This window comes from Triplophysa dalaica, chromosome 6 (genome assembly GCF_015846415.1).
Source record: "Triplophysa dalaica isolate WHDGS20190420 chromosome 6, ASM1584641v1, whole genome shotgun sequence".
Lineage (NCBI taxonomy): Eukaryota > Metazoa > Chordata > Actinopteri > Cypriniformes > Nemacheilidae > Triplophysa > Triplophysa dalaica.
This window is the reverse complement of record NC_079547.1, coordinates 2239443-2260241: the sequence shown is the minus strand read 5'-3', so window position 1 is coordinate 2260241 and position 20799 is coordinate 2239443. Positions and strand designations below refer to the sequence as shown.

Genomic DNA, 20799 nt, shown 5'->3' with positions numbered 1-20799 from the left:
ATATGAGAGAACGTAAAATAACAATTAAAAGAAGTTGAAAGTCTTTTATTTATAAGATGCATCTGATATGTTGCATTTCTCACATTTTGTAAATGGACAAACAAGCTCACAAAACAAAACTAAAATATAGTATTTTTTGACAAAAGTAGAAATGCTCCAAAAAGGGACAAAGTATTCCTCAAGCAGAATTGTGTGTTGGCTGATGGGGGTCGATCAGAGAAGCACTCTGTTGTCTTTGGCCCATTTCTTCATAATACGGATGATGTACTCAACCTGTGGGTTTCCACTGTTCTTCAACATTGGCAGAACCTCCTTAAGCGTTTCTCTGCAGAAACAACAGCAAATATAACCCCAGAGGCCATTCATTGAGCAAAGTTCATCTGAAATAGACCTTACAACCATACTATTCTCATCGAATAACAACTAGGATAATTTGGTATCGCTTCATACCTGGACTCTCTACCGGCCAGAATGAGCTGGAAGATTCCCACACATGCTCCCCGTTTCCCCTCCCAGTACTCCGGGTTTTGATCCAATCTCTCCAGAGCATCAAAAGCTTTAGCTGCATAATAAAACTGTCCCATCTGAAACAAGATCACATAACATCATAGATAACTGTATTTGAGCAACGTCTCTCATTGCACTTTGCTGTTTTTGAAAGTGAAACATTCAGACTCTGAATCACCTTGTAGCAGTCATTTGCGATCAGCTGAAGGATGCTGAACGAGTCTGATGAGGTTTCCATCCTCAGATAGAGTTCCCAAGCCTGACGCGCCTTCTGATTCATAATGTCTAACACAGAGAATGACATCAGTAAATCCACTATTCAAAAAACACCTTTCTTAGAAGAGAAGTTTTCAACAACTGAGCCAGTTATGTTTATAATATATAAAAACATTATGAGAACGGGTTTGTTGGCCCAACCTCAAAACCTTTGAGATTCAAAGAGACATTGTTGAACCTACAGCAGCGTGCCAACCAGCTCAGGTACACATAATCGCCCTTGATCTTCTCGTTCTGGATTAACAGGAACACCTTTTCACATTAAATTCAGATTAAGTGTCAAAGCCCTGGAAAATCATTAAAATGCATTTGACTTTCAAATGACATTAACTGAAGCACATGTGATACCTCTTCAGCTTCTCTGTAGTTTCCCAGCGCTGCTTTGGCCTGAGCGTAGTCGAAGTTAAATGTGTCGTCATTGTAGAAATAACTCTACATGGAAACGAGATCCATTTTTAAATTGGAATATATTCATGTTATTTGCTCTTAATCTAAAAACATTTAGCATGCATTACCTTGACTGAGTTGAGATAGATAAGAACATCTTCAAACTGTTTGAGCAGGAAGAAACAAGACGCCATACACTGCCTGCCTGGTATTGTGTCTTATAGGATGAGAAAAGAGAGAAATCAGACATCAACTTGGTTTAAATATATCCAAATAACTTTATTTCCAAAGAAACAAAGTTAACATCTAACAGCCATTGAGATGTTTGCTCCAGATTAGCACAAGAGCCGACCTCAGAATTGATGACACGTCTTCACCAGTGGAGTGGACCAGTAACTATGTTAGGAAGCATAATATAACACATGGTTTAAGAGAACTTTTAAAACAAAAATGTGCAGTTCAAATTATAGTTGTAGCACCAACCGTATGCAGGGGGCAGAGTTATATTCGATAATTTTCTGGTAGCTATATTCATATTTTGAAGGATTTGTTTTGATATAATTGAGCAATTTGCTCATGTTATTGTTTATTTATTTATAATATTGGCATGCAAGTTTTTTATTACAGTTTTAAATCATTTAAAATTTATTTTCAGTTAATAATTTTAGTGATTACATTAATTTCAGTTTATTCCTAAAGCAATATGATTTTTTTGTAGTATTAAGGTTTATAATTAATTTGATTTTTATTAACAGAAATGTTTTAACAGTCTTTTTTTAAGTGTAACAATATTAACAAAAATTATGATTTTAGAATATGATATCTGTTTAATCTTAATGGTCAACTGCGTCAACATTTCCAATTTTTATTTTTATACTGCTTTTACTTTTAATGTTTTTTTTGTGAGAGGCCTATTTCATTTTTATTGCTTTACACAATTCAAACTTGAACGTCAATTCTATAAGTTGTATATACAATAAAAAGGTTATTTAAAACTGTTCATGTTTCGGAAATAAATCAGTTATTTAAATGTCATTGTTTTAACATCTGGTTAAAAAAAACAATACTATCTTACTGTAAACGCGGTATTGCATTTATTGTCTATTATATAATTATACCCCTATCATCTACTCAAGAAATATGCAAAAAAAGCTAAATATTTCAACTAAATGAATTAAGTCTTACGGGGGCATAGAAATTCATCCACTGCTAACCAACACTGAGTTTATTATTATAGAAGAGACACTGAACGGAAACTTTAAATGTGATTTTTGTATATAGGACAAAGTTCAGTGTTTGTGGAGAATATGAAGCCTGTCATTGGCTCTTTTCCGCACAGGACAGGGGCCGGGTCGCTGAACCAGCGCTAATATTGTTATGGTTAGCCTAAACAATGATGTTACCGCATTCACTGGCTGAACCGCCAACCAACTGGAAAAACTGCTGGGCAATTTTCAAATGGTCCCTCTGTAAAAAAACACACACAAACAAATGTTTAAAACCCCACACAAATAAAAATATCATTATCGTCACAACAGATACGAATAAACTTCACAAACCGATCCGATGTCTTGTCCCAAAGCTGCATTCACCACCCCCTTCAGAATGTACTCCTGCAAACGACACCAGAGAGTATAAACACTCACTCTAAACACTCACAAAGCCTAATCCAGATAACTTGCAAGTGGCAGTAATACCTGAGGTGTGGTGGGCTCGAGGTCTTTGATGAGTTTGTAGGCCTCCTGAATGTCATCTGAAGATGACATGACACACACACGGTTAATAATTAAGCTGGCAAGTCTCAGTGAATCTGTTGGACAAGAGGTCTAGTCTGATCACCTTGTCTGAGATAGTAAATGACCAGATTGAGTCTGGCCTCTGGTATGACATCGATCAGAGGAGGCAGAATCTGCAGCGCTCCCTCGCCACCGCGAAACACCACCAGATTGTGCTGGATGAGCTCTTTGGCAAACTGAAACGAGCTGCAGGAGATGTCTATCAGGTTCTTCAACTCCGTCTACAAAACCCAGAGGGTGAAAACAATTCATTACAAGATAATAATCCTGAATACACACGAATAAACAGACAAAAATCAAATCCATGTTTATATTCATAGTAAAACTGACTTTAGTCTTATTGATCATTGGACAATGAAGCCTAACTTGTTATTTATAACCACCTAGTTATAGGTAAATAAGGGATAATCTACGGCTACGTGGAGGCCAAGAAGTGCATTAAAATCCTTTAATGCACGGCTAGCCGTGGATTATCCTGTTTATACCACTGTCATTTGCGAAGTTAAAGCTGTCATTGTTGTTGACAGTGCAATTTTTGATCAGACAGATTAAAGTGACAGCTATTTTTGTCAGTTATTTTCAAATGTTGACTGGAACTACCCGTGCATTAAACGGTTTTAATGCACACCTTCCAGCCAATCAGAATCGAACAGACCATGGTACAGTATATCGCAAATGAATTCACAGTTTTGATCAGTCTTCAGTGCGTTATTGCTTGTTATAACACAACAGAGCTGTTTCCATGCTTTAAACATGAATCCTGTGTTAGTGTGTGTGGTAAAGTATCTGACCTCGGCAGCTTTGCCGTTATAGAGTCTAAAGTGATTGCAGGCTTTAAGGTTGAGGGCGATGGTGGAGTCAGGAATACTCTGTAGATACACAGCCAAAACCTCCTGAGATACATCATAATAATCCATTTTATAGTAGCACAGGGCGACGTACACATTCAGGGCAAGAAGTTCTCTGTAGAATTGAAAGACACACGTAATTATTTAACGTTTCAGCTTTTTCTATTGCTGTCCTAAGAGTATTTGACTTTCTATACAAACTGTACAAGGATCAGAAAGTAAAAATCTTTACAAAATTGTTGTTTTATTTGCAGATGTGATAATGCATGGCTGCTTCTGCGTGTTGTGACCTACCTGTTCTGCAGTAAGATGCGCTTATAGATGTCAATGGCCTCTTGATAGTGGGATCGCATGTAGTGAATGGAGGCCAGACTCAGTTGATCCTCCGTCACATCCTCCAGATTCTGATGAAATCCCATCAGCTTCTTTTCATCATTAAACTTCAAACAGAAAACACAGAAAATAACCCTCAGACGCCTTCATGATAATGCAAGTTAGATCAATGAAATAAACGCTTGTTTACCTTATGAGCTAAATGAAAGAGAAGGCGATTCTGAATCTGACACTTCGATCCTGAAAACAAAAGCACATGGCAAGTTTGGTTGATATGTTTGCGTGAATGCATGTACAACTACAACTATGAATGAAGGCATGACAAACCCTTCAGTGCCGCCTCTTCAGCCTCTTTATAAAGTCCCAGAAAAAAGAGAGCACAACCCAGATACACCCACACATCCACTGGACAATCTGGTTTCAGAGTCATGGCCTTGTACTCCTAAATATAACAATATGTTTATGAGTGCGATCTTAATATTCATATTCACATCAATTGTGTCTCTGACTGACCTCCATCGATCTCTTGTGGTCCCCCAGATGAAAGGCACAGTAAACGATCCATAGATCTTCATGGTCCACGGACACCCCGCCGTTACGCTGGAACTGACATCAAAGGTTCAAAGGTCAAAACAACATGAAGATAAATCTCAGTGCTTATTTACTGATATCAGTGGTGCTTATACCTCCAGTAGAGTCAGGGCTCCCAGATAGTCTCTTTGGTTTAGATAATCCTCAAGTTTTGGGGTCTTCTTCGTCTTGTTTTTTCTTTTCTTCTCACTGGAACTGGCGGAGGTCTCGCCACCCACTGCCGGTTTCATCCGAGACAAAATCTTCATGACAGAAACAATAGATTTGCAGTATCTGCGAGCCAGCTAATCTTTTCTTTTATCATGTGCATATCTAATTCCTCCACACTCAAAATGTATGTTTGTCTACTTATTCGCGACAACACCCTGAGCTAATCTTCTTATTTCATACATGCATTTGTACATTTTAATCATGTTTAATTGCCCGCCGTTATGTAATAAAAAAATGATTTGCACATTGTATTTGCACAACATTGGAACAATAATTTGCAATAAGTATTTTAGTGCAATCTGAAGTTTTTGCTTATATTCTAGAATTTGTAATTGTTTTACAATTGTTGTATTAAAGGCTCATATAGTAAATTATTGTAATAATAATAATTGTTATTATTATTAAAATGATTTACTTTTCTTTTGAATGGTTTTTAGAAGAATTATCTAAACTTTTTGAAATCAAGACATGTTTAATTGAGAAGCAAAATGACTTGTAACACAAAAATGGTAAATTTTAAACTATACGCCAATTGGATAAGAAAAATAAGTCAAACTTAGATATTTTATATTTATAAACAAGACAAAAATACTCAGTAGGAAATATATGTGCAATAAAAACATAACAAAACACCTAGCAAGCCTAGCATGTTGGTTGATACTCACCATGGTGACGATGCTCAGACTCTCCCCAGTGTTGAAATGAGAAGACAGCTATAGGTATAACCTCTATAATAACATTCCAGCCATCATATAGCCAACGAAGTGTTTCACAATACGAGCTGGAACTGTATAAAAATATACATGATAAATAATAAATAACGGCAGATAGTAAATTAGCACAGATAGCTAAGCAGCTAGCTAAAGTTGGCGTACGAGCGCGCGCTTCTGTACACGATCAGTCAAGAGGTCTGCATATAAACACACTCGATTTTTACCATCCGAGTTTAATTAATCACGTCTAAAACCGTAAAGCACGTGCAAACGTCTTCATCACCTCATTATCAGTCCTCCTCTTAGCTAACCTCGACTGCCATGTTTGGTCGCGAGGCGTCAGGCTGTTGCTAAGCAACGCATTCTTCATCAAGAGGACAACGTGTTATGTGATTCACGCACAGTTGTGTTCTGTATGATCGCGAATAGAAACATGATCTAAATATGTCAGACTAACCAAAGCAACAAGCTAAAAGGAAAAGAACTGATGTACTTTCTAGTGTATATGATGAGATCGCTCATTTTTGAGTCATTGTTAACAAGCCCCAGTGGCCTAATGGATAAGGCACTGGCCTCCTAAGCCAGGGATTGTGGGTTCGAGTCCCATCTGGGGTGAAACATTTTCATCACATGCATTTCTGAAAGATCGTGATCGTTGACATAGCAATAACACAACTGCAAATTTATACAAACGCAGAATGTGTTAAAAATCCTGCTAGCCTAGACAAAAGTGCCCGAATAGTTGGGTTGTGTTCTGGGGCACCCATTTGAAGTATCAGATCTCATTTGTTTTAGAAGAGATACTGTGATAATGCTAAATAAGATGGATTTGTGTATATAAAATCATCTGAACTGTTAACTTATATTTTCTGCTCAATGTTAGTGTGTTTGATGTGTTTTAAAGTGCAATATTATATTATGTAAAAAACTAAATTAAATCTTTTTACTAAGACATTTGCCAAGTGCATCCTAAATGTTTGGTTTTGGTCCAGAATTGAAATGTTTGCATCACTACATATAAAATATTGTATAGTACAGGAACTCCCCACAAAAATAGACACAGATTAAATACCGTTATGATTTTTTATAATTTCCTGTCTTTTGAGCATTTTATGAACATCTATGATGTTTAGGTGGGGGTCCAACCTTAACTTATTTACAGGTTCAAATATGTGAACACATCAGAAAAAGAAACCTTTGGTCACATACCATTTAGTTTGTTTTTTGCATTTATTCAATGAAAAAGTTAAACATGTAAAGAAAAAAGCCACACCACATATTCAAAACGACTCAACATGGTTGAGAGCATGAATAGATCCTTCCATATTAATTTAGGTGAACCCAGCTATTCAAGATTCATCAAGCGAAGACCAAATATAATTCTTAAATATAATTTACTAGGAATTAATGTTATTGAAGATCTTAAGGAAAAAATTACCAGCATTAACCTCCTATACAAGGCCCTATTTTTGTGCATTTTATTGACTTCCAAAACAAATGTTCAGAACATAAAAGATGTGTATTAGCTTACAAATGATGCGTGGTTTGTGACCTTTGAAAAATAACAAAACAAAGGAGATAAAAATGCAGAGAATAAAAATCGGTCTTCCCATGTTTAGGTGTAAAGCATTATTAAATCTTACACGATCTTAATTTTATCAATTTAATGTATTTGTTAAAACTTTCATAAAGCCCACAGATGCATTAATTGTGTTTGACAAAAACAAAAGATTTTGATAGACTTAGAATTGTAATGGAATACGTGGACATAGGTGCCAAAGAAGAGCCCTGATAATCCAGCCTTGCAAACTGCTATCACTTATTTTAGGCTGTAGACAAAAAACACAAGACAATCTTTTAAACAAACAGGTTTATTTTATCCATGTGACACTGGACTCTGTTTAACTTCACTTAAGACCAGTCTGCGGTGGTGCCGCCCCAGTCTCCAGCCTGAGCCGTGGGGGCAGCAGACCAGTCCTCTGTGGCAGGTTGAGCGCTCCAGTCCTCTGTTAAAGAAGATTCACAATTACACATCATTTTCATGTATTAGTGAACTCAATTTGATTCAGTTTATGATTCTGATTTCCAGATCTCTGCCTTATATAAAAGTAAAGACGGCATTAAATGTAAAACCGTTGCTTACCTGCAAACACCTCAGCAGCGGCAGGCTTGGCAGGAGCAGCTGAAACAAAAATAGATTTAGTAAACTCAAACTTTTTATGGCACAATCAGCATATGACAAAGACGAGGGGTTTACCTTCAACTGCAGCTGGGAACTGCTGGATGGGGACAGATGGAACCGGAACACCCTCAGACCAGTCAGCCACCTCGGGCTGGGTGAAATCGGACACAGGGGCGGTCCATTCACCCTGGAACTCCTCCTTACCAACAGCCTTCTCAGCGGCAGCCTGCTCTTCCTTCTCAATCTAGAGGCAGGAAGGAGAATTGGTGATCAGACGATCGCACCAAATGACTCGCAAGCTTAAACCATTTAAAAGTACGGCAGCATCTTACCTCCTCGGGATCTCTGTAGAAGTAAAGATCAGGCATGACCTCCCATGGATGCTCTCTGGAGATGGTGCCCCTCATCCTGAGAACCTCTCTGGCCAACATCCACCACATCAAACCCACAGAGTGGTGACCCTAAACACAAACCTAAAAACCTTAGCCTCTCAAAAAGACTCAGTTTTGTTTCACACCTAGAAGCATCAGTACCTTGTTGTTGCAGGGGATGGCAATGTCGACGTATCTCAGAGGAGAGTCTGTGTTGCACATGGCGATGGTTGGGATGTTGACGTATGAGGCTTCAGTCAGTGGCTGATGGTCAGCACGAGGATCGGTCACGATCAGGAGACGGGGCTCTCTGAAAGCAGCCTGAATTTGATTGGTGAAGGTTCCGGGAGTGAAACGACCAGCGAAGGTGGTAGCACCAGAGGCAGAGGCGAACTTGAGCACAGCTCTCTAAAAGAAAAACACCATACACATGATCTCTTTAAAAAAGGACAAGCAGACATGCGGTGGGCTACAAAAACTGAAATGCAAGTAGCTTGTAGCTCAGGTTGCTATCAAACGCCATTCATTGGGCATCGGCCCTAATGGTGTTAGCGAATCCCGGCCTGCTTGCTTTAGCACACATCCGACACCTGAACACCGATAGCAGTGCCAGGCTTTAACAGTGTGCGTCCTCAAATTACTGTTATAAGTTCACCACATATTACATTTGTTTTCTATAGTTCTCTATACCTGGCCAGTGTTTCTGGAGGAGATAACACACACGTCAGCTGGATTCTCAATAGCAACAATAGCACGAGCAGCCAGCAGGAGTTTCTCCCAGGTCTTCTTTAGATTGATGATGTACACGCCTATAGAAAAACATCATTAGTAAATAACTAAGGTTAGTAAATGCAGTAACAGCATTGGGATGGCGGGTCATCTTTTCTCTTACCGTCACTCTTTCTCTTGTATATGTAGTGCTCCATCTGGTAGTCCAGGTTGGTACCTCCCAGATGGGTTCCTGCGGCCAGGAACTTCAGCACATCCTCCTCCTTCATTTGAAGGACATCCAGACCTCCGGACATCGTGACCACTTTTCCTGTGTTACGAGTTTAGCGGAAAAGCTGCAAGGGAATCAAAAAGAGCCAATTGAGTTGTGTTTATGAAGTGCAAATGAAGAGTCCGTTTCCAAAATGAGAACTGTTTTAGTGTCAGTTCTTTTAAATGAGTAACCTCATTTTGGAGTTAAACTCTTCATAAGGTCGTTTAAAATGCATGTAGCACAGGTGGGAGTCAAACCCATTCGCGGGGCAGAGATGAGCCCTATAGCGAAAACCCGGCTGGATCACTTTAGCACACTTCCGACACCCAAACACCAACAAAAGTGCCGGGTTTTAATAGTGTGCGTGATATTTAAACGTCTGATCCCAGATCATTTATATTACGAAGAGCACGAGAGCTTCGCAACTTGCTCGTGTTAACCAAACACGCACATATATTGGTAATTCGAACACGGTTCTAATATTTTACATTAATCCATCACAATACGTATCTTTCAAATTAATCAACTGCACAAAGTAAAGTCAAAAGTTTGTAAGATTCACGAACTATCACAGTAACGCTACGTGCTACAGGCGTGCACGCGCTTCATGGCGCCGAACCGCTCACACGACGTGGTTTAAACCTCGATATTTTAAACTGATTTGAGGGGGAATTTGCTAGTTGAATGTTAATAATTCAGGAATATTCACATTTCCCTTTCGCTGAAGCGACTCTGGTCACAATCAACGTTTAAAAAGTGGTCAAATGTACAAAAATTTGCTCACCACGAGACAACGCCGTATAGAGTTCTGCGCTTGACGGCAAAAAGAGGGCGGTAGCAGGAAATTACGTACCTTATATAGTCTTCTGTCTGCCAATCAGACGTCGCATTTTCTTCCTCTGTGGTCTGGTCGTCTATTCCATTACGCAATGATGCCTTCTAGTGGTGGAGGACAACAATGAAGATAACTCCGTTTTTATATTTGCAAAACTCATGTTTATTTTATTGCGCAAACTGCAGTTTGATTTACGCCATAATAAATAAATAAAAAATACTCATTCTGGAAACGTCTCATTTTGGAACCGTTCTCTGCAAATACAGTTCTGCAATGCAGTTCAAACACCTAGAATACATTTTATAAGGGAATTTATATTTAATTAAATTAAACATAAACTAAGCTATATTAATTGATATGTCTGTGGAGATTAATGCAAGAGAAAAATACTTTTGTGAGCACAGTAGATAAAGTTCAATTCTCTGACTAAATTCCTCTTACATTAACATATTGTTATACCAAAGTGATGTACAATCATGAAAAATACAATACATACAAGAATGTTTCCTAACATCAGGATCATACGGTTATCAAAAAAATATTTTGTGGTTTTGGAGGACTTGAAGTATTTAATAAACATGTAAAGCTTGGTTAAAGTATATACTTCTAAAGACATGTACACAAACACGTGACTCAGTGGCAAAAGCACATGCACGTGCATATTTACTCAATAACAAAAACAGGCTGCATTAAACCTTATAACATTTATTTATAAAATGGGACAATTGTATTTGTATATTTACAAAAGCACAACATTTGCATTTCAACACAAACCAAATACCAACAATAATGGCAATAAGAAATGCTGAAAATAAAATACTGACTGTGTGAAGGCAAAATATCTTCACAGTACAGCACAAAGCATAATGGCTTGCATATAGTTTGACCAACACTCACACACATACCAGCTTCAGTTCGAAAGAAGTTAACTTCACAGATTTCAAAGTGCTTTCACAAACTATGAGGTGGAGATCCATGTAGTGTGATCCAAATGTACTTATTTCAAAACGGACATAAACTGGTTGGTATTATTTAACTCCAACTGTTTTTCACACTCATCTACACATCGTCGACATTCAACAATTTTATTTTTCAATGGTTAAGCCTGTAGTGTCAGGATAGAAAATTTAGTTAATCACATGAATAAAATAAAAATTGAATTACTACACTGATTTTACCTCTTGACATTTTCATGACTTCAGTCAACTTTCTCAATTTAAATGCTCGACCTTACACTTGACATAACATGACATGAACCCTCCAAATTTATTTGTGCATTGTTAATGTAAACTCACACATCAAGCACATTGTTGTGCACAAGTGTTAGTAGGCAAAATACCATCACAAAGACAAAACATTGAATACCTGATAAACCCCAAAGGTGAATTTCATTAAAACACGTTCATGTCACATTTAAAAATCAAATACGAATAAAAGGAATCACACATCCGCATGAAGACAACTCATTTTGAATGACTGATAGGATTTCTTGCAATGTTAAATTAACATTTAAAAACATTTCTCTCCAAATTGTTATAATGATGCACTGAGATGTTTGCTAAATAAAGACTGCGATAAAGTATTTTTATGTCACAATGTGAAAATCCGAACAGCGTTTTTTGTTTGGGGGTTAAATATGACTGGACATATTTTTTTAGGTATCATGAGACAACAGCACACTACACTGTCATGTAGACACTGACCACCACTGATGACATGATGGTGTCTTACAGCACGTTTTACACAAAACAACGTCAATCAAAAACAGACTGACAGCACACTGGCAAATAGAGTAAAATAAAATTGTAGTATTTTCTGACTGATACTTGTAAACATACTTCACCTTCACACCAGAACTATAGCATTTTTTGATCATCTTTTTTTAAAACAACAAAGAAGAAATTTCCTGTTCAATCAATGCCATCTGTACCCAGGAACCTCTTGTTCATTTCAGGCAATTTCCAGTTTCAGTGTTCATTGTTTGTAAATATAGCCAACTGATGAATCCCAGCAGTCTCTCCTAACATCAGCACAAAAGATCAGCAGCACGACACAAATCATCGCATTGAGACGCACAAATATCAGTCAGTATATTGGGGTCTGTGAGTGAGTCGTGTGGTTTTAGTTCAGTTTCCCAGCCCTGGGGTAAGTCAGTCTGATTGTCTGAGCGCTGGAGCTTTATAAAAACATTAAGACTCCTCCAAGACTAGGATTTTAAACTGAGGAGACGGGGCTCGAGAACGGTCTCAGAACACCGGGGCCCAGAAAGTCTTTGTTGGCAAAATGGCCACTAAGAGTTCATTGGTCGGTTGCCAAACGGAGGATTTTCTCGTGTTGGCTGTGAGCGCTCTGTCTCTCATTGGTGTGTTTCAGTGCTGACATCTGTTTGAATTTGCAGACGTCAACAGTCTAAGGCTGACAAACTCCACAGCGATTTAGGAATGTCACTGTCAGAGGTCTCACAAGATCACTCACTTACAAAATACAAACATAAAAGGACAATCGCACACGTACAAGCGACCCTTCCGTCGTTGATAGCTTAGCCAGCGCTAGCTGCTTTCGTTCTATTAAATTGGTCTGTCATCGTCTGATCAGGTCAAACACACTCTGTAACTATCACACACGGTACGAAAGTCAACAGATAAAGCGTGTCTGCCAGGCATCTTTAAGACTTCAGGTCCATGCGAGCCATCAGCTGCTCATACACCGTCCAGGCCATCGCAGCCATGAGGGTTCTCCTGACAGAACGAGGAACAGCTCCACGAAAAAACCCATTCAACCCATGCTTCTGAAACAAACAGTTGATGACGAGTCACTATATTTTGCACCATCTGCAACTATACAGCTCTGTTAAGTCAACGAATTAAACAACATTCATAATGCATTTATTGTTTGTAATGTGATGTATTCTATGAGGAACTGAAACATGCTAGCCTGTAATATAACTTTTTTTTTCTTACTATGTATTATATTATATTTTTAGACCAACACAAGATCAGAGAATTAATGTGAAATTTAAGGTAATAAAATTCTCATTTTGTATCTGACTGCATTTTATTTTCATAAAGATTTTCAAATGTCAATAAAATAATGGGCTAGTTGCACAAGATGGCACCAGTGAGCTTTTAGGATTCCAGAGTCCACAGACTAATTTCCAGTCGTATAATACTATCGAGTTGTTTTGCGCTAACGAAGTGCTCATTAATGTAAAGAGGATCTGTCATATTGCTTATATATTACTATCTTCTTTTTCATCAAAAAAAACACCCATATTTTCTGGCCCAAAATCCTGCTTTTCCCATACAGTATTATACGACCGGAAATTACTCCGCCGCCTCTGGCGTCCCAAAAGCTCACTGGCGCCATCTTCTGCAACTAGCGAATTGCAAGTAAATAACTTGTCCTCTGATACTTACAGCATAAACGAAGCGTACAGCATCGCTGGTCCTGGGATACAGTGCTGGGTTTACTTGCATGTGAGTTTTTATCACGTCTGCTGGCTGAGTGGCCAGAGAGGCCAAAATACCAGCAACCACACCACAGCCGAAATTAACCAGGGGGACAAAAGATGACGAGCTGATCTCTAAGTGAGACAGAAGCCGAGAGAGGGACATTAGTAAACAATGCCAGATTCTTCTAAATAACTCACATTTTTATTCATCTTGATTATGTTCAGGAAAACTACAAATATTTATATCATATAAACTCACCCTGTGGTAAGCTTTTTTTGGCCTGACTGTAGAACATGACATATATCCCAGAGAATGGGGCGTCTCTGAGCAGGGTCGCCGTGAGCCCAGAATACAAAGCCCTCGGACCCTCTTTCTGACACACACTTTTGAGGGCTCCAGCTACACTTGCATAGTTGTATCGCCCACTCTGAAAAAAATACAAAACATACTCTTAAGACATATAACAGGTCTTTAAAATGCAAATTACTTATCAAAACAGTTACATTTTTCATAATCTCACCTCAAAACGAGTTTTAATGACTGTGATGGGCAGCATGGCCACACCTGCCACGCATCGAGCCCCCGCCCCGAGCAACACCGCCTCCCCTGCATTTGGAGACCCATCCAGGAAGAAATGCTGCTTCAGCGAGTAAAATGTGCTGAAGTAGATCCCTACGCCAGGAATACAGCGCATAAACGACTGCAGGAGGACAAGAGAAACAAACTTTGTTATGGATGGATTTTACATCAATCAACACAAACAGGTGTCTAGCAAGTTTGGTTTAATCTAGACAACAATAACATAGATTTCATTTTATTTAGATAAATCGATTCAAATTTCAATGGTGGTGAGAATATTACGCAATGGAAAAAAAATAACAAGAAATGTATTTTGTCTGGTGACAATTTGTGTTGTTAAAGTGGTGTGTGGAATAAAAAGACACTGTGTTATGAAAACCCAGGTGTGACCCTGACATAACAAGCAGATTTCTGTCCCTCACATCTTTGTTTTCGCCAAATAAATATGGCATCTGCTTTGACAAATTAATACATCCATGTTCCGTTTCAGCCAGACAAGATCAAAATACTGATGCTGTTGTGAGATCAAACTATGAGAGGAGACCAAATAATATTGAGTGTCCAACAATGAACTCTTTTCTCTCTACAAAGGTACACAATCCAAGTCTACCTGATCAGCCGTGTCTCTCACAATTTTCAAGTAACTTCTAAAACGTTTTTTTCACTCTTCAATGTATTTTATTAAACATCTGTCAAAACTACTGAAACCTATCAGATCTCATATTCTCTCTTTTAGGATAAATCATTTGATGTACTTCGGATTGAAACATCTACTAAATGCTTCAATGTAAATTTGTAATGTAAATATAACTGACCGGTGAAACCCCCTTCCACAGGCCGAGCAGCTTCTCTGTGCGGATCACGTTAAAAAATACTGTCATCATCCCGACTTTAGGAGCCCTGAGAGACAAAGAGAGAAAGAAAAAAATAGAAAGTCATGTCACCATGGACACAAAGAACGAAAGGGTGTAAACCAACAGAAAGAGCCCCGAAAACATCATTAATTTCACGTTCACCCAAATGGCGTTTATAATAGCAATTCATGAGGACACATCAATTGCTGTGGTAATATGTTATTCTCTGTAGAGCAGAGAAAGCCAGACAGTTTAATAATAGAGAACGTGTGACACCCACAGAGCGCACAGAAACACAGAGAGAGGGCACAGTTATATAAACACAGACCTGACAAAATCACACTCAAACACATCAGACCAAAAATAAACCTCATATCTGCCACTATATCAAACACTGCAAACCCAAACCAGTTTTGCTGATATGATGCTGGAGGTGTTGCTAATGTGCTAATGAGTAGTGCATCGGGAATTCGTCGCTAGGGTGTCGTGGCCAGGTGGTTATCACAAGTCCTCTTTTTTTATTGTCTGGCAGTAAAACATTTTGAACAACACAATTTGAAGTGTCATTCAAGTCTGTAGTCCAAATCGTGGACAATATCAAGGGTTTCATGTCGGTATATTTTCTACCAATATAAACGATTAAAGGGGTCATATGTGTTTTTCTGTGTCTTTAGTGTGTTATAAGTTGCCCATGCATGTATTAGACACTTAAAATTGCTAAAATGTATGTGTCGGAACAAAAGATGCATTCTATCTAAAAGTGAATGCTCACCCAGACCTGCCTGAAACGACTCGAGTAACCACACCCCCACAAATCTACGTCAAATCTGGTGGTATGACTTGACTAAGACCACCCAAATACACGGTGTGTGGAAAATACAACGTTTTTGAACCTTAAATCAGGTATAAACATTGCACTTCATCTAAAACAAACCATGAGATTCGTTTGAGCCGTGTCATATCATCCCTTTAAGATGCTCATGTGCCCCACCACACAATATTTTGGTGTACAGGTGGCATTTACGCCCTTGATAGAAGGGCATCAAAAAGACAAAATATCTGAATTATGTTTCACTGATGTCTTTATCCCAAACACTGATATCTATTCCCAGACAAAGATCAGGCAGAAGGTCAGCAGACGTGGTCAGTGAGGGTAAGGGACGGCTGCGGTAGTCTCACCCGGGATGCATATTGTTCTGGAGGGTCTGAAGTCTTGTCTTCACCAGATCCAGAGGCTGGAACAGCAGAGTGGAGCAGGTGCCGCTGAGAGAGCCGCACATGAAGGCCTTCAGGGCAGGATGAGCCTGAGAAAACAAATCCAGAGAAACACTCTTAAGAAAACACAAAGTGAAGGTCAAAGAGAATACAAATGGACGAACAGAAAATGTGGGAGCTGACATCAAGAGATGCAGCAACAGTTCTTTTTTCCAGTTCTCTGAATTAACATATAAAACCACATTTTAAGATAATATTTAAATCACATTGAAAAGGCCAAGCTGAGCAACACTGACATCCCAGATGAACGGATATCCTCAAGCACAGAATACCCAACCTGCATTTGATGCCCTGCTTGGACACCAACCTCACAAAACATCTTGTCGTTTGAATGTTCCGGTATGCAAATTAAACAGACAACACGTTGTGTGTAAGTGTGCTTGATCACACATAAAAACACATTGATCATATTCACACCCAACACAGACGCACAATCACACGTTGACAGTCAGCAACACTATCACGAGCACACAGACATGCACAGAGACTCAAGCAGCACTACCGTCAGCCTCCACAGAGCGCTGTGATTCACACTGACGCATGAAAATGGACAGACGCACACAGAGCTGTCCAGAGATACACACACACACAGACAAAAGCCACGGATACACACGTTAAGGCACTGACTAATCTGCCCTACCTTTCCCGGGCTGCTGGCAGATTTGGGCTGCGGGTCCTTTTTCTCCTGCATCTCTTTTCTCACACTTTCTATTGCCTCTAACAGCACATGACAGAATAAGCTCCCATCTCTCTCTCCAACAAAATCCCCAGCAATCTCTCTCGCCCCCCTCCCACCCACTGTAGGAGCATTCAATGGGTTAATCCACAAGCTTCCACGCTTGCAGATCTCAGCATCGCTTCTCCAAGCTCGTCATCACTGCCTCACACCTTAACAAGCACGATATCTCTCTGCCCATTTGTATTCCTCTCCTCTGTCAGTTTGAGGACAGCGTGACTCATACAGTCGCCGACGCCATATGTGTATAAGGCAATATGAATACGAGCGTGAGCGGATGTGACAGAGGGAAAGTGGGTCATCCAATGGAAGCATGTACTGCATCCAGCAATTCCAACAAAGTTTCAGCAGGGATACACAGTTTGAGCCGCTGAAAAAATGAACCATTCCAAATTTTCATTTCAAATTAGCTTTTCTAGATGTATCGTGGGGATTCTAGTCCAGTGTTTGTGTTTTAATAAAATCAAACCTCAGGAGTGACAAAGTCATCCATCAGCAATTTGAAAGACTCACGACACATGAAAACTGTCATAAAATCCAGGTTATCACGTAAAAATATTTTGGGGACTTTTCCTAAATACATGAAGAAATGTGACTGTTGTGTTGCTTAAAAGTGAATACAAACTTGTTTTCTTTGCAACAAATACATCTGAAAAAATACAGATGATCTTATCTGTTAATTTTACCTGTTTCTCCAGTTTTCATTTTCTGCAAATAAATGCAGTTAGAAACTACATTTTTATTTGAAATTTGGTAAAAAATATTGTTTGTAGTTCACAGAACTAAACAAAAATGATCATTTTACCTGAACACATAACTATAAATAGTACATTTTAAAATCTGAAAAACTGTCTCTGAAATGGTCTCTGCATTTTTTTCTACAGCAGTATAATGCTTTACAGATCTTTAGACAAAAGTCAAACCTCATTCTATACTAGTGATTGACTGGTGTATCACCTGATGTCTGCATTTTCTGAGATAATATATCAGCAAATAAACAGAAGTGTCAGTTTCACAAGATTTTTCAATTGATTATGCACATTTTGTTTTCATCTGTGTTCATGTAAAACAAGTGTTCGTTTTTTCATGCACGACTTATTTGCATTAATCAAAACGCATTATTGATAAAAATACCTTATAAATATATCTATTTAACAGCTCTCTGAAATTCTTAATTCTGATTGGTCAGTTGTAACAGTCTAAAGTATGTTATTCCCTGATAACAACACCAAACTGATAACACTTATCCAGACACTACAAGTTATCTTGACGGGTACAGTTCAAAACTTATGAATAATTTACATTTTTAAATTTACAAATTATATTTCATTATTGCCCGGTTTAATGGAGAAGTCTTAAAGCTAGACCCAGACTAAAAAGAAATTTTGAGCTATCTTAAATGAAAATTAGTTCTTCAAATATCAGTGCCATCGGTAATGTTTTTTACGAAGGCATTTTTATTTAAGTAACTTAAATATCCTGATTTAATTTCGTCTCGTTTGAACTTCGGGTCTCTCCATAAAGCCACTAGAAAATGTTTTCTCCTCGCAGAAGGTTTGCATTTGTTAAAAATAAGTTAATAAAATATTTAAAACGAATGATATTTCATGTCTGATTATTTAAGCATACGCAAGATAATGTAAAACTAGACAGTTAACCCCTCAAAATAAACCCCTTCAGGGTAAAACAAAACCCTATTACGCCGTCAAGGTTTATTCTGCGATGACAGCCGGCTGGCTATGCGTAACTCTTAATATAAAATGTTGACATTATATCAAATCGCTTTCGAGGTATCTGTACTGGCTATTGAAAATTCTATGTTAGATCCCTATGTTATAGTCAGTAATGTCACACATTGAAGCACATGTTAATGTAACATGCAATCTGCCGTCTAAGTTCCAACAGCAAAAGCATCACATTGAGTATTACCCAACCAATCATCCAGACATGTTCATGATAAGCCTGTTAAATCAACCTTTATAAAAACGACACTCAAAATATTTCACACTAGTATTCATTCAAATCTAAGACAGATGTATATCAAATCAAATAGGAACGGCTCAAACTCACCAGGACAATCTCCATTGTAGACGGCGAGGATGATGAAGCTGGCGCAGAGGAAGAGGTCAACTCCCTCCTCTGATCCCTTTCTATGGCCGTTGTGATGTCTGACACGTCCAAGTTTTGATTTCAGACTAAATAAGAAAGAAATTCATTCAATACCCAACCTCATCAAACAACCACAATGTTGTGTAACATCACATTCAATACGAATCTGAAGTGAGGTGCATGAAAGGTCATTAACATACAAATGCATTGGTGGTGGTGGTGATATATAAACACAGTGTTCCAGTATGTTTGTTTAAAGTTCATGAATTAAAGGTTAACCTGTGTGTCAAGGACCAAAGAGGAAGATTGAGTAAGGGCTGATCTTCATCATGTCGAATTCCTCTTCTTTCTGTCACTGCACATCATTTATATCATTTATAAACAAAAACTTTTCATTTACAAAATATAACTGAACAACTGCATTTCATAGGTCATCCTAACAAGTTACAGTATAATAAAGATATCAACTAGATGTCATGGCAGGCTAATGCTAATTTCTCTCATACCAAAGTAACGATTAGCATTACATCTAAGGTTACCCGAAGCTTAACAATTCAATCCACTTTGTTTGTGTGTAAAAACACAAAACTGACCAATTGAAATTACAATATTACAGTCAACCTGATGCAACAGCTGATCAGCTGATTTCTGTCAGTTAGCCGGGCGGGTAACTTATGCTAAATCAACGTTCCCTCATATACAATCTACTACCTTTATACTTACATAAACTGCGTTCTTTCCTGTATATTTAGCGGCGTATTGTCTTAAAACGACCGGTAAACAACGACAGCCCAGCAAAAAACTACTTAAACGAATTGCGAATATGTTACACAACAGTTTTCAAAATCGCATTCGTCTGAGGAGCGTTGGCGTGTTCATGCGGCGCTGCGCCTGCGCACTCTGCCTGGCGGATGACATCTAAGTATCGCGAGAGGGATCCGCGCAAACAACTTTCGAGTTATTCTCGCGATATCTTGATGTCATCGATCATCTGCTACGTGCCATGCCACGCGAGTTTGAGGTTCACAGGGTAGTTCTGGGCTGGCGCTGTGCGCCATTTGCGTTACCCGTTTTCTTTGCGTAACTTTGTTAACCGCTCTCTACGTATTCTCACCAACGGGTGCGAACCGGTTTTAGCCCGATTATTCCAGCGGTGCCACCCGATAAAGCACGCGCTCCCGTACAGACTTTCGATGCCCCCCATTGGAACACGGATGCAAATACTTCAAAAGGAAGGTTTAAGCACCGTCATGCTTAATTTATAATGGATGTAAGGATTGGAATTGTGAAATACAAACGAATAAAATGTCTTTTACACTTTATTATATTTATAAAATAATTTTAATTAAACTAACTCAGAATCCGGTTCATTCTAATAGCATTCACTGTAGGCCTTCTTGAGAACGCTTACAAAATATTAGCCAATAAAGCACAAACCAATAAAATATCCCAGTTGTCTAAAATATATTAATCTTCCCCTTTGAGCTGTGACTTATTTTAATGCACTTTGTGTACTTTTACACAATTTCAAGTCATGTTTGTGGATCCCTGGTAAATGTATTATTTTTGTTCCTTTTATCAGTGTTTGCAACTGGGGTCAAGGCATCTACACGAAACATTGAAGGGATAGTTCACCCTAAAATGAAAATTCAGTCATTTCATCACATTCCAGTTGTTTTAAATCTGTAAAAAGGTCATTGCTCTGATAAAAACAGAGAAAGATATTTGGAAGAATGCTTATAACGAGACATATCTTGCTACCC

The 20799-nt window shown here is 38.5% G+C and overlaps 3 protein-coding genes and 2 non-coding genes across 8 annotated transcripts; 1 reads left to right on the top strand and 4 right to left on the bottom strand.

Moving 5' to 3' along the window:
• Positions 1-29: 29 nt before the first annotated feature.
• Positions 30-6095, bottom strand: ift56 (intraflagellar transport 56). 2 transcript variants are annotated; one of them, XM_056749648.1, is made up of 17 exons: positions 5614-6090; positions 4834-4980; positions 4661-4753; positions 4475-4589; positions 4338-4387; positions 4109-4254; positions 3758-3929; positions 3010-3187; positions 2868-2923; positions 2730-2783; positions 2574-2637; positions 1299-1387; positions 1132-1215; positions 966-1035; positions 686-792; positions 451-584; positions 30-325 (listed from the first exon to the last, which is right to left on the bottom strand). In XM_056749648.1, exons 1-17 carry the CDS (start codon positions 5614-5616, stop codon positions 214-216), a joined length of 1674 nt encoding a protein of 557 aa, XP_056605626.1. In that variant the 5' UTR covers positions 5617-6090; the 3' UTR covers positions 30-213. The 2 variants fall into 2 exon arrangements, 1 of the variants encoding a protein (XP_056605626.1); XR_008906919.1 differs by lacking the exon at positions 30-325 and having other exon boundaries at positions 556-584; positions 925-1035; positions 5614-6095.
• A 108-nt stretch (positions 6096-6203) lies between these two features.
• Positions 6204-6276, top strand: trnar-ccu (transfer RNA arginine (anticodon CCU)). The gene has a single exon. It is a non-coding gene; the product is annotated as a tRNA-Arg (tRNA).
• Positions 6277-7516: 1240 nt separating this feature from the next.
• On the bottom strand, positions 7517-10042 carry rpsa (ribosomal protein SA). Its single transcript, XM_056750459.1, has 8 exons — positions 9981-10042; positions 9107-9278; positions 8905-9023; positions 8377-8622; positions 8176-8304; positions 7919-8087; positions 7805-7843; positions 7517-7667 (listed from the first exon to the last, which is right to left on the bottom strand). Exons 2-8 carry the CDS (start codon positions 9237-9239, stop codon positions 7573-7575), a joined length of 930 nt encoding a protein of 309 aa, XP_056606437.1. The 5' UTR covers positions 9240-9278; positions 9981-10042; the 3' UTR covers positions 7517-7572.
• On the bottom strand, positions 8707-8845 carry LOC130425372 (small nucleolar RNA SNORA62/SNORA6 family). The gene has a single exon (XR_008907062.1). It is a non-coding gene; the product is annotated as a small nucleolar RNA SNORA62/SNORA6 family (small nucleolar RNA).
• Positions 10043-10716: 674 nt separating the features above from the next.
• slc25a38b (solute carrier family 25 member 38b) lies at positions 10717-20077 on the bottom strand. 3 transcript variants are annotated; one of them, XM_056751071.1, is made up of 9 exons: positions 19760-20077; positions 19316-19391; positions 18998-19122; positions 16096-16220; positions 14878-14962; positions 14004-14183; positions 13742-13910; positions 13448-13614; positions 10717-12819 (listed from the first exon to the last, which is right to left on the bottom strand). In XM_056751071.1, exons 3-9 carry the CDS (start codon positions 19010-19012, stop codon positions 12697-12699), a joined length of 864 nt encoding a protein of 287 aa, XP_056607049.1. In that variant the 5' UTR covers positions 19013-19122; positions 19316-19391; positions 19760-20077; the 3' UTR covers positions 10717-12696. The 3 variants fall into 3 exon arrangements, with proteins under 3 accessions (XP_056607049.1, XP_056607048.1, XP_056607047.1); XM_056751070.1 differs by lacking the exons at positions 18998-19122; positions 19316-19391; positions 19760-20077 and adding an exon at positions 16832-18971 and having other exon boundaries at positions 10717-12816; XM_056751069.1 differs by lacking the exons at positions 18998-19122; positions 19316-19391; positions 19760-20077 and adding an exon at positions 16832-18965.
• Between the last annotated feature and the right edge of the window lie 722 nt (positions 20078-20799).